This window comes from Pseudorca crassidens, chromosome 8 (assembly GCF_039906515.1).
Source record: "Pseudorca crassidens isolate mPseCra1 chromosome 8, mPseCra1.hap1, whole genome shotgun sequence".
NCBI classification, from domain to species: Eukaryota; Metazoa; Chordata; class Mammalia; order Artiodactyla; family Delphinidae; genus Pseudorca; species Pseudorca crassidens.
The window spans coordinates 31,046,669-31,063,940 of NC_090303.1; the positions used below are offsets into that span (position 1 = coordinate 31,046,669).

General features: G+C 39.6%; 1 protein-coding gene across 2 annotated transcripts in view; it reads right to left on the reverse strand.

The window, feature by feature from the left end:
* Positions 1-17,272, reverse strand: part of ELAPOR2 (endosome-lysosome associated apoptosis and autophagy regulator family member 2) — a 189,222-nt gene that overhangs the window by 75,144 nt on the left and 96,806 nt on the right. For both annotated transcript variants that reach the window (XM_067746099.1, XM_067746100.1), the window contains exons 2-3: positions 16,959-17,079; positions 1,139-1,334 (exon numbers count right to left, since the gene is read on the reverse strand). In XM_067746099.1, coding sequence (XP_067602200.1) covers positions 1,139-1,334; positions 16,959-17,079 — 317 coding nt within the window. The remainder of the gene's footprint in view (positions 1-1,138; positions 1,335-16,958; positions 17,080-17,272) is intronic.

Sequence of the window (17,272 nt, forward strand, 5' to 3'; positions counted from 1 at the left end):
ATCTTGAACTGCATGGGTCCAATTATACGCAGATTATTTTCACTGAAGACACATTACAGTACTACTTGATCCATGGTTGGCTGAATCCGCCAGATGCCGCAGGGTGGATACAAAAAGCCAACTGTTAAGTTATAAGTGGATTTTCAACTCAAAGGAGGATCGGCACCCATAACTCCCACATCGTTCATGGGTCAACAGTGTATGCACGTGTGTACATATACACATACGTACGTGTGTATATACGCACATATACATTTTATACACAGTTAGAATTATTAGATATAACAATTCTGTTAATGCTGTCTAACGTCACAACCCTATGTGATGAAATGACTGTTATCAGAAGAGTAAAAATATCAACTGGCAGACAGAGAGACAGCTATATAAAGCAAGGGGGAATGGAGGGAAGGTAGGAACGAGGGAGGGGAAACACATCTGTTATCACAGCTAAATAATTCCCCAGCATCTTTAGCTCAGAGTAAAAATACTGAGTCGTGAGAAACCATCCTTGTCAGAAGGTAGCCCGAGGCCTAAAGTTAAATTCTCCTAAACATGGCCACGTGAAAGGGGAATGTTACATAGTCAATACAAGAAAACAGGAAGGGTAACAGCCCAAAGATAAACATTTTGTGTTTTTTCAAAACAGTTTATCATTCCTCCAATGTTGTCACAGGCAAACCTAATAACCTCCTATTAAAAAGGTGGAAATTAAGTAAAGGTGCTTTCCACTTTAGGTTTTTAACCCACTCTGTAACCGGAGACACTCAAGTGTCAAAATGAAGGTTATACATTTTTCCTCTCAGGGGAAAAGAAAAAACATTGAAGTAATTCATTAAAATTACAGAAGGGTTTGTAGAAACACCACTGACTTAATATAGTTATAAATGTATTATTAGAAAATTAACTTGTTTTCTTAATAGCTTTATTGAATTTTTTGCGTACAGTATCTATTATGTCCTAAGAGCAACTATTTTAACCTCATGAAAGTTCAGCTACATTATTCATAAGGACTGTTAAAAAAAAACTGTGACTATTTGCAATTAGTTTATCTATAATCCCAATCACTACCAAGATTATCCTCAACATCTTTCTGGAAAAGAGCAACCACACCCTTCTCAAGGCTCCTTTGGATTCTTACTTGTTACAGCCATCTGGCCTGCTGTCAGAAGGGCCGACCACAGTGTCCATGAATGTTGCAACGTTGGAAAATCCTGCCGGCAATTCATCCCATTCATCAAATTTGATGCCACTGCCCAAGGAGTAGGTGCCTTCACCACACTTACTGCATACCTGATTCTTCATTTCTAGATACTCCCCAGAAGCACAGGAGAAAGCTGGAAGGCAGAAGAATGTATAATCCATTAGTCATCACACCCCCCATCAATTTCCTCCCCTTCACACTGTCACCAGCCTTATTTTTATAAAGCTCTGATCAGGTCACACCCTAATTAAAGCTTTCCAAAGTCTCCCTTATCACTACATGCACTTCACAGTCTGACTCCGACCTATTTTACCAGGCTCATCCCTTGACCCATTCTCTTCCAACCATAACAAAATTCTTATCACTCCCAGAATATTTCATCCTCTTTCTCGCCGCTGTGGTCTTTCTTCGGAGATGCTGACCAACGCACCTGCTCACCTGGAAAACTCCCGTTCCTAAGTCAAAAAACGACCCTCTTCAGAACAGAAGGTGGGGCCCTACCCCACCAGGCAGTCAGCTGTGCCTCTCTCTGTGCTCCTACGATACTCTTCTCATAATACCCCCCTTAAACATAGACAGACGGATGGATGGATGGATAGATAGATACCACTTATCAATTGATGTGAGACTTCAAGCTTCCAGAAAGCAGGGATCATTGCAATTTTTGAATTCCTAATTGTACCGGGCAAATGCTGAGTGCAAATAAAAGGCTGAACCGGTTTGTGATATAAACGTAACGGGGATAATGAGAGGGTAGTGCTTCACATGCAATAGCTAAACAAGTATCTCCACCATGGGTCCATGTTTTCACTATTCACGACTCCCACTGAGTCATTTCCACAACCTCCTTCTTTTTACTGATGATGTCAAGTTCTGTGCTCATGCTCAGAACTAGCGCCAGAAAACAGCAGCCACAGGCAATGCGCAGGACAGCTGACACAGTTATAGAAAAGATGGCAATTCTGCCGCTAAGGTTTTACTCATTCAGCAAATGCAAATCTATGTCCCCCAAGAGTGTGGCTCTGTGCTCAGAGCAGTATTAGTCACTCAAACGTAGCAAAGAGCTTTCTAATCCTTTAATCAGGATATTAAAGAAACAAGAACAAAATAAGACCTCTAAATTATCCAACGAAGAAAAACAAATCTCCCAGCAGAGAGCGACGCAGCGAAACTTCACATTTAGGTAAACTCCCTTTTAGAATACATTTGGAAATGTCACAAGAAATAAAACAAGCTAAGTTTTAAAAAACGAATTAAAGAAATAGAGCTAAAACCCACAGTCATCTACTTACTTATCCACAGAATAAATGTTTTTCTTCAGAAAAGCTTAAGATGCTGTACAATGCAAATCAACATCCCTAAATTAGCAGAACATCAGAAAATAAAGAAAGGTTAGGCAAAAAGTATTGCATGCTGGCTATAAGGTCAAAACTATCTTGGGGTCAAGTTGTACCACTCCCTAAATCTGTGACCTTGAGTGAGATACGTCACCTCTCCGTGCCTCAGTTTCTATCTCAGAAAAAATAAGATAATAATCACAGTGCTGCCTGATAGAGCTATAACGAGAAACTAAAAAACAGTATAAAGTGGTTAGCACAGTGCCCTGCCTTTAATAAATGCTCACAACACGTGATTATGATCACTACAACGTACTAAGAAAGAAACAGTTATAGAAAAAAATTTATTTTACTTTTTATGGTTTATAGGTCTTCTAGAAAACTGATAAACAATACCATAAAACAAGAGCCCACATTACACTAAATCAAGGGTCAGCAAACTAGAGCTCACAGGCCAAATCCGGCCTGCTACCTGTTTTTGTAAATAAAGTTTTATTGAAACACAGTCATAACCGTTCATATACTTATTGTCTATAGCTACTTTCACACCACAGTGGCAGAGGTGAATAGCTGTGAGAGACTGCACTGCCTGCCAAACCGAAAATATTTACTTTCTGATAAAACAAAGTTATCTTTGAAGACAGTTTAGTCTAGTGTCCAAAACTGAACTTTTAACTTAAATAGGAAGAAGTAACTTTTTATGATAAGTTGTTAAAAGGGACCCTAGACTCTAAAAAGGAGATGATTGTGTTTGTGTTATTTCAGAGAGTGCCCATTGCCCTTTAAAGTCATTAAGAATATCGCCAACTCTTTCGGAGGTATTTCTCTAAGGTCAGAAGGAAAACTGAGAGATAACGTTAACAGTAAATGTATTGAGTACAACACAGCCAATTCTTTTTACTCACAGTAGTTATACAAAGTTATCGTGAAAACTAAACTGGCAAATAATGAACCATTGCTCCTGGGGAAAATACAGGCTTAGGCTCCTGTGATTCTCCAGTCACAATATCTTCATCAACAAGTCACAGTATCATCTTCATCAATATCTGGTTTTACGGGTTTTTCAGCCGGAAAACATCTTATTTAAAATATATTGTTGATTCATCAACATTAAACTTATGGCCCACGGCACTAATACTTATACTTGAACTAAGCTTATTTAACACGTGAATTTTCTCCAAAAGGCAAGGGACAGCCTTCTTGCACTTAGGATCACTAGCCAGCACTTCAGCACTATTTTAAACAGTAAGATCACCAATAAAAAGCATAAGAATGCAAAAAACGTGGCATTAAATAGACTGTGCAAATGACACTGTTGGCAGTATGCGAGATGAAATAAGGAGGCAGCCTGTCACTGTCTTCAACCTCAGCTGGGACCACATGGTCGGGTGACTCATTTTTACTGCTCTGTACATGTCTGCACATGGCAGTGAAAGTACTACATGGACTGATCTGAGAGTTACAAATAAATTTTTTAAGGTAGGTAAATTTGCAAATATGGCATCCATGAATAATCAGGATTGATGTGTTTTAATAGATCTGTGAAGGAGGAAGATACTATGCCCATTCGCCAGAAGCAGAAATTGACACACAGTACATTTAAATAACCCTATCAGAAAATTATCCAATTAACAAGTGGCAAAGATGATATTCAAATTTAGCTCTCTGATTCCAAAACTCATATGCCAAGAAAATTCAATTCAAGCAATAATTATTATAATCAATGCAAAAAGGGCAAGTAATGTCAAATTAATTCATTATTATGTTTCACATCTTTCTTCATTTGCTGTCTTGAAATGTGCATTATAAAGCAATAACAATTCCCTACCCCCAGGTATCTTATGAAATTTTTAATATATTATAGCTGAAACACACACATTTATGAAATATTTTAGCAAGTTACTAACTTCCATATGCCTCAATGTCCACACCTATAAAAGGAAAATAACAGTAATATCTATCTCCAAAAGTTTTGGGAGTAAATGAGATATTCCATATAAAACATTTAGCAGTGTGCCTGACATAAAGCATAATAATTGTTAGCTGCAATTATTAATAATATAATTCAGGAGTCTGGGACAATCAGAATTCTGCCACTGGATTGATGATTGTACATCTCTTTAGAATAATTACATGGTCAAAGTTAGGTGAATAGCTATAGGGCCTTTAGTAATACAGAGGAGCTAAAGAGTCTACAGCTTTTTGTATTTTAATTATTGCTTCCTCCTCAATCTTTTTTTCCACCCTGGAAGCCAGCTCTAGAGGAAAGGAAAGGAAGAGCCACACGTTCTTATTAAACACAATTTACTCCATGAGATGATGTCAACACGGCCCTACCGACCTCTTCAGGCAGGCATCAACGAGGACCAGCTTTTCCTTTTCTTATACCTTCTGTCCTACCCACATCTACTTTCTACTTGGACTCTGCTTTCTTGGCCTTTGGTTTTTAGTTGAATTAGAAGGGGTTTTATAATATTAAGGACTATACTCTTCATTTGAATTCGCTTACAGTACAACATGAGACTTTTTAAAATTAAAATATAGTTGATTTACAACGTTTCGTTAGTGTCTGGTATACAGCAAAGTGACTCAGTTATACGTATATACACATATTCTTTTTCATATTCTTTTCCATTATGGTTTATTATAGGACACTGAATATAGTTCCCTGTGCTATACAGTAGGACCTTGCTGGTTATCTATTTCATATATAGTAGTTTGTATCTGCTAATCCCAAACTCCTAATTTATTCCTCCCTCACCCCCTTTTGCCTTTGGTAACCATAAATTTGTTTTCTATGTCTGTGAGTCTGTTTCTGTTTTATAAATAAGTTCATTTGTGTCATATTTTAGATTCCATATGTAAGTGATATGATATGTATAGGATCTGTCTTTCTCTCTGACTTACTTCACTTAGTATGATAATCTCTAGGTCCATCCATGCAGCTGCAAATGGCATTATTTCATTCTTTTTTATGGCTGAGTAATATTCCATTGTATACTTGGACCACATCTTCTTTCTCCATTCATCTGTCCATGTACATTTAGGTGGCTCCCATGTCTTGGCTACTGTAAGCAGTGCTGCAGTGAACATTGGGGTGCATGTATCTTTTTGAATTATAGTTTTCTCCAGATGTATGCCCAGAACTGGGACTGCTGGATCATATGGCAACTCTATTTTCAGTTTTTTAAGGAACCTCCATACTGTTCTCCATATTGGCTGTACCAATTTACATTGCCACCAACAGTGTAGGAGGCTTCTCTTTTCCCCACACCCTCTCTGGCATTTGTTATCTGTAGACTTTTTAATGATGGCCATTCTGACTGGTGGGAGGTGATACCTCATTGCAGTTCTGATTTGCATTTCTCTAACAATTAGCCATGTTGAACATCTTTTCATGTGCCTAGTGGCCATCTGTATGTCTTCTTTGGAGAAATGTCTATTTAGATCTTCCACCCATTTTTTGATTGGGTTATTTGTTTTTTTGTTATTGAGATGTATGAACTATTTGCATATTTTGGAAATTAAACTCTTGTCAGTCACATCATCTGCAAATATTTTCTCCCAGTCCATAGGCTGTCTTTTCCTTTTGTTTATAGTTTCCTTTGCTGTGCAAAAGCTTATACGTTTGATTAGGTCCCATTTGTTTATTTTTACTTTTATTTCTATTGCTTTGGGAGACTGACCTAAGAAAACAATGCTACAATTTATGTCAGAGAATGTTTTGCCTATGTTCTCTTCTAGGAGAACTATATATGCTCTACTATACATAATATATATACTACAGAGTATATATACTATATACTACTATAAAGATAGAAATATGCAGGTGTGGGAAAAAACATTTATATCCATCTGTCCCCAATCAGCAAATGGCTGGGCAACTTATTTAACCCTCCTTGCCTCCATGCATTCACATTCCAAGGATGACACGGCTTTCCCCTCCTGCCTCACAGGACTGCTTGTGGTCCTATGAGAGACTGAAAACCACTCTGAGAATAAAATATGACATGAAAATTTAAAGCTTTGCTGTCATCATGCAACCACCCCGTACAATGTACCAAACAATAATCTATGAATTGAATCATTTATATGCTGATTATCATCTATGATTTATGCCTAACAATAAAGAACATCTATTTTTAATCTTTTCATCACAAGGACCACTTAGTTTTGCTTTTCTTCCTTCAGATACCTCACGCAATGGAAGATGATGGTTATCAATTACCTTTATTCATAATTCATCCATTTTTGCTACTTTAATTCAAAGTTACTACTAAAATTACTTTTCTAAACAGTAAACAGCAATAAGAAGCAGTAATAAAATTTTCAGTTTACTTGTTCAATGAGATGTTGATGGTACAGGGAGCCTATGCACTCTCATTACAGGTAAGTATATGGGAATCACACTATATTATGTCACTCAACAGATATTTCTTATCTAGTAGTTAGTAGGCAAACACCAGGCACCAAGGGTATTTTGGTGAATAAGATGGAAATAGTCCCTACTCTCATGGAGCATCTAGTCTAGTCTAGTCTAGACTTATCTTCCTCAAAATAGACTGAATTTACATTTCACTAAGATAAATTCACTGTAAAACTATCGTTATCTGTTAACCCAAGTTAATAGCTAAATAAAAAATAGTTACATATATTTATGGGGAAATGATTAATTAAATCAATTCCAGAATTAAGATGAGCCAATACGTCTATTTTCTTCAATTGTCTCATTTCACTTACATAAGATAAATAAAACAAGGTTAAAGCTGCAGGCATTGTCATTACTGACTATACAAGAAGAACACTCTTCCAACTATTACTAATATTAAGGAAAGTACAAACGGAAAATAATGCACAGATTGTGGGTCTCGAAAATGATAAATTTTACCTTCATCAATCATTTAGCCAATCAATTATCATTATCAGATTATTAAAGCTTCAACTGCCCGCCAGGTTTATAATTCTTCCCACAGGAAACAAAAAGGAAGTAAGAAATGGCATCTAAAAAGAAGGTGAACATCAGCTTCAATCTAGCGACTCTCAGCTGCTCTTCCCCCCTCAGTACCAGTGACAAGGAGAAGGCTCAGACATTTTCTTTTCTAAGTTCTTATTTGCGAAATTCTTAAAGAAGAAAAATAATTTCTCTCATTTTACAAAAATGAAAGTGAGACAGGAAGACTCCAAAACAGTACATTAAAAGAGGCTATTTCTTGGGCTTCCCTGGTGGCGCAGTGGTTGAGAGTCCGCCTGCCGATGCAGGGGACACGGATTCGTGCCCCGGTCCGGGAAGATCCCACATGCCACGGAGCAGCTGGGCCCGTGGGCCATGGCCGCTGAGCCTGCGCATCCGAAGCCTGTGCTCCACAACGGGAGAGGCCACGGCAGTGAGAGGCCCGTATACCACACACACACACACACAAAAAGGTCATTTCTTATGATCCAGCAATCCCACTCCTGGAAATATACCCAGACAAAACTATTCAAAAAGATACATACACCCTTATGTTCATTGCAGCACTGTTCACAATAGGCAAAACATGGAAACAACCTAAATGTCCATCGACAGATGACTGGATAAAGAAGATGTGGTACATATATAAAATGGAATACTACTCAGCCATATAAAAGAACAAAATAATGCCATTTGCAGCAACATGGATGCAACTAGAGATGATCATACTAAGTGAAGTAAGTCAGAGAGAGAAAGCCAAATACCATGTGATATCATTTATATGTGGAATCTAAAATAAGGCACAAATGAACCAATCTACAAAACGGAAACAGACTCATGGAGAACAGACTTGTGGTTGCCAAGGTGGGTGGGGGGAAGGGAGAGCGATGGACTGGGAGTTTGGGGTTGGTAGATGCAAACTATTACATTTAGAATGGATAAACAACAAGGGCCTAATGTAGAGCATGGGGAACTATATTCAGTATCCTGTGGTAAACCATAATGGAGAAGAATATTTTAAAAATTCACACATATTATACACATATTATACACATATTATATACACGTGTAACTGAGCTGCTTTGCTGTAGAGCAGAGATTGGCACGACGCTGTACATCAGCTCTACTTCAATAAAACTTTTTTAAAAAAGAAAAACAGGCCATTTCCTGCTGATGTTCTTATTCACTGAAGGCAATTTTCCCCTTGGCTGAAGGGAATCTTTCTTCTGTTTCATTGAGATTTTATTTGTCGTAAGTGTGTTTTTCTTGTCAAAATCCACAAGGCAGCAATGCAGGCTGATTGTGAGTCCATCACCTGTCTGCCATGTTCACGATAAGGTTGGAGGAGAGTAACAGAAGGTAACACTTTGCAAATTCTAACAGCAGCAGACACTGCAGTGTTCCTATGAGGAGTATATATTCATGATCACTGAGGAGCTATATTGGTCTACTCCACTCTAATTCACAGGTGATGGAATATGAGGCATGACGTGATCATAGAATGAATAAATTATGATATGTAATAACACTTAAACCTATCAGGATGACCAAAAGGGACTTTCGAGATCACCTGGTACAAACCCTCCCAATATGGATGCCAAGTTTCCTCATCTGTGTGACCTAGGGCATCTTAGTTCAAGTTTTCTACAGTCACCACAGGCAGACTCACTATCTATGAGTCTCATGACTCTTATGACTCTCTACCTAGTAAACAGACTCCCTGCAGTACCATGGAGCCAAAAGATTTTATTATAGCTAAGCTAAGAAAAATCCACTGTTTGTATCTGAAGTAAAGAAGAATAGAATTCAAAAAGCATACCTCTGCCCCAGAAGCCAAAAGACGTGAGTTCTAGTTCCAGCAGGGCTGCCTGGCCACACGGGGAGTGAACACACGAGCTGCTGTGCAAAGTCTGAAGTGGCACAGTTAAATGATCAGAACCGAATTCTTTAAGCCTGATGCTACCAATAACCACCTTTAACTTTCCATTAAGACTTGGAGATGAAGATGGGGGCCACAGAGATGTTTGTAAGTTCAGATTTGGGAAATTCTTTGACAGAGAAGGGAGAAAAAATAATGTTCACCTCTCATTTTACAAAAATGAAAGGGAGACAGGAGACATACAAAGCAGTACATTAATACAAACCACTCTGGCCAGTGTTCTCTAATTCACTATTCTCTGAAAAGAATATTCAGTCAGAGGACTGCCTCTCCATCTGTGAAAATGAATTCTCACGTCTAACATTCTTTCCAGGGAATGGGTCCTCACAGAACCCTAACAGCTAGGATGGTAGGACAGTCACTGCGCTTTGCAGAGAAGACAGATCAGCCAGAATACCTGCCCTCCCTCCTGCCCACCCCCCAAAAAACATCACCAACTCCTGGTGTTACATAGAAAATTGATCCATGTAACACCACAGCTATAATCCCCATTAAATTAGTGGAGCCTAGATTAAAACTTCCCATCTGTTTTTACAAGCAAAAGCTAACTAAGGTAGATTCCATCTTTAAAAAAAAAACCCACAAGTGTGTTTTATTGTGGCTTCTTGACTTCGGTGTTTGATGGGGAAGAAGACAAATTCCAGTTCTTCGAGCACAGGAGGACACAAGGTTTATGGGGGGAAAAAATCTAACAGCGAAGGTCAGGGGAGGGAAAATGTTGAGAGTACTTGATGAGGTCACCAAAGGGGGCAGAGCAATGCATCTGTGAAATCAGTTTTCTCAACTTCCAATTATGACCCAACACTTTGATTCTTATCTTCCTGAACTTTTCCTCTTCCTTAGAAAGTGTCAGTCACCCTGTACCTCCTGATAGTTTCTCTACCCTTGATTTTGCCGGTTTGAGGACTGAGTTCTCTCATCTCCTCATAAAACACTTTTTTCAAAGAAGTTCCCTCGACCATAGCTCCCATCAAACACAACTGATGGAAAGCCTGCTTCTGATCTGTTATCGTAACAATCTCGTGCGTTGCTGCCTTTCACCCACCACTCGCGTGTTGCTGAGTGGATTTAACTCCAACCCTCTTCCCGCCTGGAATCTGATGCATCAACATCCCAAACTAAGCCTATTGAGGACAAAATGTTTCTGTCCTTTCATACGTAGAATAAAGTTTTACTAATCTGATTAGATCTCCGTGTCTCACCTGTGGAAATGAAACACCAAAGGCAGTCTCTAATGTGATGGCACCAGGGTTATTCAATCAACAAACATCCCAGTGTTCGAAGCTGCCTTAGGATCCAGGAGAGGATGACAGCTCCTCTCCTCTTGGGAAGAATGAAACAGGACTCTATTCTAAATTAAGAATTTCTGTAGTTGAAAAAATACCGATATTTTTCTAATACATGTCAGATAATGAACGCATACTATATGTATGTTTTCTAGACATGTCTACAGTTTTCTAGACACAGAAAAAGAAAAACTAAACGCTAAGCAACTCATTGTATTTGAGGATATAACTACAAATGTGCCTTACATTCAGAACGTTATTCCCTTACCTTTCATAAAGATAGACACAATTAAGAATAAAATCTACAAGCAGGTCAGTAATCAATTAAAATAAACCCCCAAGCAATATATCGGAGCCTTTAGATGCCGTCTTTTAAAAACTCCACTTACCTATAGGAGATTTGCATCATATTTCTATCAAGAGGTAAATGTAAGGTGACCACAATGCCTCAAGAAGGGGCCTAACAACTTGCTCAACGAACACTGTAGTCCTGTCCAAAGAGGCGCGACACCGTAGGGGTTAAGAACACGGACCCAGGAGGCAGACTGCTCGGTTTCAAATCCCGGTTCTGCCTTTGACCTACCTGTGGGAGGTATCCCAGTGCCTCCTTCACAAGGTCGTTGGGATGACTGGGTTTGACTGAATACCTGTAAAGCATTTACAGCTGTGCCTGACATACAGCAAGTAAAGATTGGCTATTATACATTTTATTGTTATTTTCACTAAGTTATATTATTATATAATTATGACTCCAGGCACTATAGATTATATTTATCATTCCATTTAAGGCCCTCAAACACCTGCGAAGAGACGTCTCCAGGTTAAAGTCCTTGGTGTAACACACCGAGCCTATGAGATTTGTCAGAATCTCTGTCCCTGCTCACATTCTCCGAGTGCCATCCACACAGACCTCCCATAGCCCCCAGGAAAACCCAGTGCTGCCTCTAAGCTGCACCTCTGCCCGCGTTTCCTCTGCCTCAAATGCCACTCTGCTTCATCGAGTGCGTGAACACCTTCCTTCAGGGTTCGCCTCAGAGATCCTCAGAAAATTAACACGTAACGGCCCGTAAAGTATGGCATTTAATCCCTGTCTCAACTTGCAGTCAGGGCGCAGTTCTTCACATCAACCTGCCAGGGGTCAGATAACTTTCCAAGGTGATTCAGTCTGCATTTCAAACTCACACCTGCTTCACTGTGAGGTCCTCTTGACTCCTCCCTCCCCAGCAAGATCACCTTAGGTATTTGTATCTATCTTGCACTTTGCCCCTATACTCGAAATAATTTATTACCCACGGGCTCCGTTACTAGAATAAAAAGTCCTGGAAAAAACAGGAATCTCTTGTTCATTTATTTTTGGATCCCTATCATCAAGAATTTAGGAAATACGGGCTTCCCTGGTGGCGCAGTAGTTGAGAGTCTGCCTGCCGACGCAGGGGACACGGGTTCGTGCCCCGGTCTGGGAAGATCCCACATGCCGCGGAGCGGCTGGGCCCGTGAGCCATGGCCGCTGAGCCTGCGCTCCGCAACGGGAGAGGCCACAACAGTGAGAGGCCCGCGTACCGCAAAAAAAAAAAAAAAAAAAAAAAGAATTTAGGAAATACTCAACAAATGTTTAGTGAACGAATTAAAACTCAATAAATACCTGTGGACTAAATATTTTGCTCAAAACATACAAGTCTGTTGCAGAGCTGGGGTTTCATCTGAGGTGTATATCATACCTGACCACAAACTGTGGGAGGCCTGGGACTGGACACCCATGCGGTAATGCTCCCACTGAGACTTACGAAGCAAAGAAATTGTATGAAATTAGTTAAATCATAGCACAAGTAACAACGTATAAAAATTGACTAAATTAGCCTGCCACGTGTATTTAAATCTGTGTTCCTCCAAAAACGTTATATGCAGAAATTAGCAAAAGGGTGCAACTACACATCGGATAAAAGAGTTCTATAATCAAACATACTTGGGAAACTCTGGGTAAAACAGAATGCAGTTAACACACAGTAAATATTCTAGACATAATTACCATGTTTCTCAGAGGCTTTATTATGAACATGTGGACTGCATCCCTCCATCAAGGGGATACAGCAGTCACCATTTTTTAAAAGTATTGGGATTTCATGACAGAAAACCTCAACATGCTTTTTTTGTTTACATGCAATACTTCTTGGGATGAGTATTCCACAGAACAGACTTCCAGCATGATACACCATCACCATTCAATATCAACGTACTCGATTTGCCCAGATGCACTGGCTGCCCTAACAATAACAACACTACACAACTGAAACAGACTAGGTATTGAATTCTGCGGAAGAGCCTACTTTCAAAGAGCTATGATCCCCCCAAAACTGGATTTTTAAACATCCCACCCAGGAAGCTAAAGCCAACTCTCTTTCCATGAGAATCCTTTCTCTCTTTCAACTCCAAACTAGAATCAAAAGATGTTGACTCAAACTGTCACCTCTGCTTACTCCTTCAGGCCCATGAAATGTAGGTTATGACAAGAGATCAGAGAGACACAATGGAAAAAGGAAAACAATTGTAGTCAAGGGTTTTCCTTCTAATCTGTATACAGCATTTCTTAATCTAAGAACCAAATATTAGTTTATATAAATACTAAAGTACAAGATTAAACAATGCCCACAATACTATAACTTGATGCTAACATACCAAATGGGATTACAAATATCTTAAATAGTCATCCCCAGTTAGAAAATGATGTGTTAAGGTTGCAGTCATGGGCCGAGAAATACGGGAAGGAGTGAGCGATAGAAGATACACATTCCCCAAAGGAAGAGATAACTTATGTTTATTTCCCTTCGGTGTTCTAGACTTCTCTGAAAATAGGTAAGGCAATAGGTAAAGGAATTCTCTCCTCACTCCTAGTAGCCAGGCTTTTATTTCTAAGGTTTGGTTTGAAACAGCAAGTCCCTTTTCCCCTGTGTGGTTGGTGACAGAAGAGACAAGAGAGAGAAGAAGGAGAGAGAGAAGGTACCCCATCCAGGCAACCATTCCAAAATGACTATTGTTTTTGACAATCTAAGAAAGTCAAGAGGACACCCAGAGAGCCAAGGGAAGATTTTTTAAACTCTCATGCAAAAAGGAAGTGACGCAGCAGTGGAGAAGGGATGGAGTAAGAACAGGGGTTATATCCCCTCATTCTGGGAGGAGGCAATGAGTGCTGTGTTCAGGAATGACATGCTACCTGCAAGCTGTGCCTGAGTGATGCCCACGGACACGAGACTCAGCACCAGGGCTTGGAAGAAGCAGCAAAGTTCCCTGGAGCTAAGCCTGGAGCCAGCAGAGAGAAGGAGCGAGATGAAGTCATTTCAGTGGCCCACGGCAGCACTGCCTAAGACACTGAGGTTTCCAGAGCAGGGGGACAGCAGGACAATGAGACGCTGTGTCAGTTAATAACCAGAGGTCTCTCCATCCCACTTCCTGAGGGCAGCAAGCCTCAAGCTCACATACAGTCCAGGGATCCGCCACAGCAAAAACTGATACCTGACTTCCCACTAACTTCACTTAGAGCCTTGTAGCCAGATTTTACAAGATTTTTAAAGAAATAAAGATATAATATAGCTTGCCCATCAATTCTATTTAAAAAAATGCACAGGTGCTACATAAACATTCTCATAATCCCTTTCCTAAGGAAAGGCCTCCTCTACTGCTTCTTTCTGAGGAAGGGGGAGAGATCTAGCTAATTACATTTTGAAGACTCTACAGGAACTTCCACCGAGGACACATTCTGGGTTTTGCTTCACTGAGAGACACTAGGATCTGGGGAAATTACGTCTCACACAACCATCGCCCTAAATATTTTTCACTTACTTGAAGCTGCCGCGTTCCGCGTTTTTCTTTTCTTTTTTGTGGCCCAACTGCTGGGCCACACCATCCCCACCCCAACGGGGTCCTGGAAGCTCCTCCAGGCTGTCATCTTCAAGTGGTAATCTAACTCAGTGGGTAAGAGACAGGCTCTGGAATCAAACATGTCTGTACTTGAACCTCAGATCTGCCATGTCCTGGCTATATGACCCGACCTGCAGTAACTTATTTCACCACTTTAAGTCTGAGTTTTCTCATCAGTAAAGTGGAAATACTAAGACTAGCTATCTGAGATGGTTGTTGTGAGGATACAACAGAAAATGATGCAAAGCTCCAAGCACGATGTTTAGCATGTAATCTGTATATGAGAAATGGTAGCTATTACTAGCAGTAGAAAATCTAAGCCACTGAAGGAATAGTCACTTATTATCATAACTGCCTTCAGCAGTGAGTTTCAAAATAACTTGCCTCTACCATACAAAAAAAAGTCACAATCAGAGGTCAGACAAATAACTCCCAGAGCTGATATAAGTATACGGCACAAAAGTACGTGTAAGTTCAGATTTCAGACAAACTACCAAGACAAAAAATGCCCCAGCCATCACATAAGTAGTATCATTTCCGGGTATCATTTTTAAAGTAAGTACTGTCATCATTTAAAGTGACAAACAACTAATAGTGAGTTTACTAGACCAAGTTCTTAGAGCAGTTCAAGCTGGCATGTCAAATTCATAACATTATCTGTGGAAGATCATAGTAAATAATGAGCAAAAACATCCCTGGCAACATTCAAATAGAAATAATTTGTATTGAAGCATCAGTTCTGAAACAGATTTTTAAACCCTTGGCCGATAAATTTAATCACTAGTGTCCTGGTAAGTGTTGAACAACCGGCTCTCAAGAGGCACCTGATTTGTAGTGTTTGCCAATTCCCATGGTGTAAATACTCCACCATGGCCCATTTCAAAGGCACAATGAGTTCTCAAAAGCCAGTGCCAGCCAACAGCAGCACACCACTTAGATACAGGGTAGTATTCAAAATGGTTACACACTCCACCTCAATAGGGCTGTTTACAAGGAACCAAGGAATAAGCCCACAAGTAAAAGGTAAATATAGATAAATGATATACGGATTTTCTAGGAGGATGACAGAAGCAATTTTGCAATGAGCTAATTCCACAGGCAATACTCAGGCTGCTTCCCTTTTAACTGCAATCCTCCCTCACTGAGAGCTGGTCCTCTTTCTGCACAGGTGGTCACATATACCCCAGCCTTGGATCATCTTCATATCCACTGACCCCACTATCCTCTTAAGGTTCTTGCTAGACCCAAGTCTTTCTCTGGTTACCTGGGTTCTTAGGTTCTCTCTGTATTCATTTAATATCATTCACCAAGAAATGATGGCTTTCTTCCTTGATTTTCCTCCTAAGACTTGCCGTCTTCCCGTCTCTCTTTTATCAGTAAACCCACACCTATGCTAAAACTCCTCCAGCTGGTAACAGAGATACAGTTTCTCTATGAAGAGGAAGGAATTAGCTTCCCGTTTAATTAATTTGCTTATCTGCTCTTTCAGTTGGGAACAAAAGAACTCAGCTTTTAGGAATAACATTTGGAAGGCTGTAGGAAAACCAAAATAATCTCTCTGTCTTATTCCAGCTTTGAACTCTAGGACACCCCAAGATGACTTCACTGCAGGAACCTGTGACTCACCAAATTCAAGGATTTTAAAAAGTAGACTTTATAAATGAAAATAAATTTCATGACATATTTCTGTTAATTCAAAATGTTGCACTTCAAACTTGCTTAATTGCTAAAAGACAAGCTGTTGAATGTGACAGTCATCAATTCTCTACTCTCTGTACGTTACACTATAAAGTCAAATTATAATATTTCTATGGCAAGAAAAAGAAAAAAAAGAAATCCATTGCCGGATGAAAGCGTGTGTATGTGTGCTGGTGATGAAAGCACAGCAATGTGACTGTACTTAATGCCACTGAACTGTACACTTAAAAATGATTAAGATGCTACATTTTATGTAACGTGTTTAACAATATTACACGTACCAAACGTTACTACGTGTATCAAAAATGTTTGAAAAGTCTCTTAAAATGTAAAGAAGAAAAGAAATCTATTAAATAGAAATTCTGCCACTCTGCCCTTTAGAATTTCAAGTAAGACAGTAAACCAGATTTTTTTTAACAAATAAATAAAAATAACACCCTTTAATATTGCCTGTGTCTCGTTACAGACCAGACGTAAGGGCGCTGAGTGTTGAGAAAGGATGCTTTTGCTCTGCTAGATCAATGTTCTTTTTCTCAAAGGTCTTTTATATATGCACTACAAGGAACTTCTCGGGCTCGTATGAAGGGTTTATGGTTTAATCAGGAAAACAAGTGGTCAAAAAGTCAAAACGTACTGCATTCTTTGCCTCTCACTGGGTCAGGCAGGCCAGAGCAGTCCACTGCAGAATTCGGAATGGCAACTCTCCATCTGGAGCCACTGCTATCACATTCTGTATATTCAAAGTGGTAATCTTCCTGCAAATAATCACAAACACAAGCCTTTGTTAGAGCCAATTTTAATGGGACAACTGCGCTTTCTCAATCATCCCCAAACCTGCCTGGAAGCCTGGCTGCAAACTGTTCTCTCTGCTTGATCCTTATTCTTCCCCCACTCCATCCATACCAAGCAGTACTTTGATCAAAAATGTATCATGCCAGGCACTGAGTA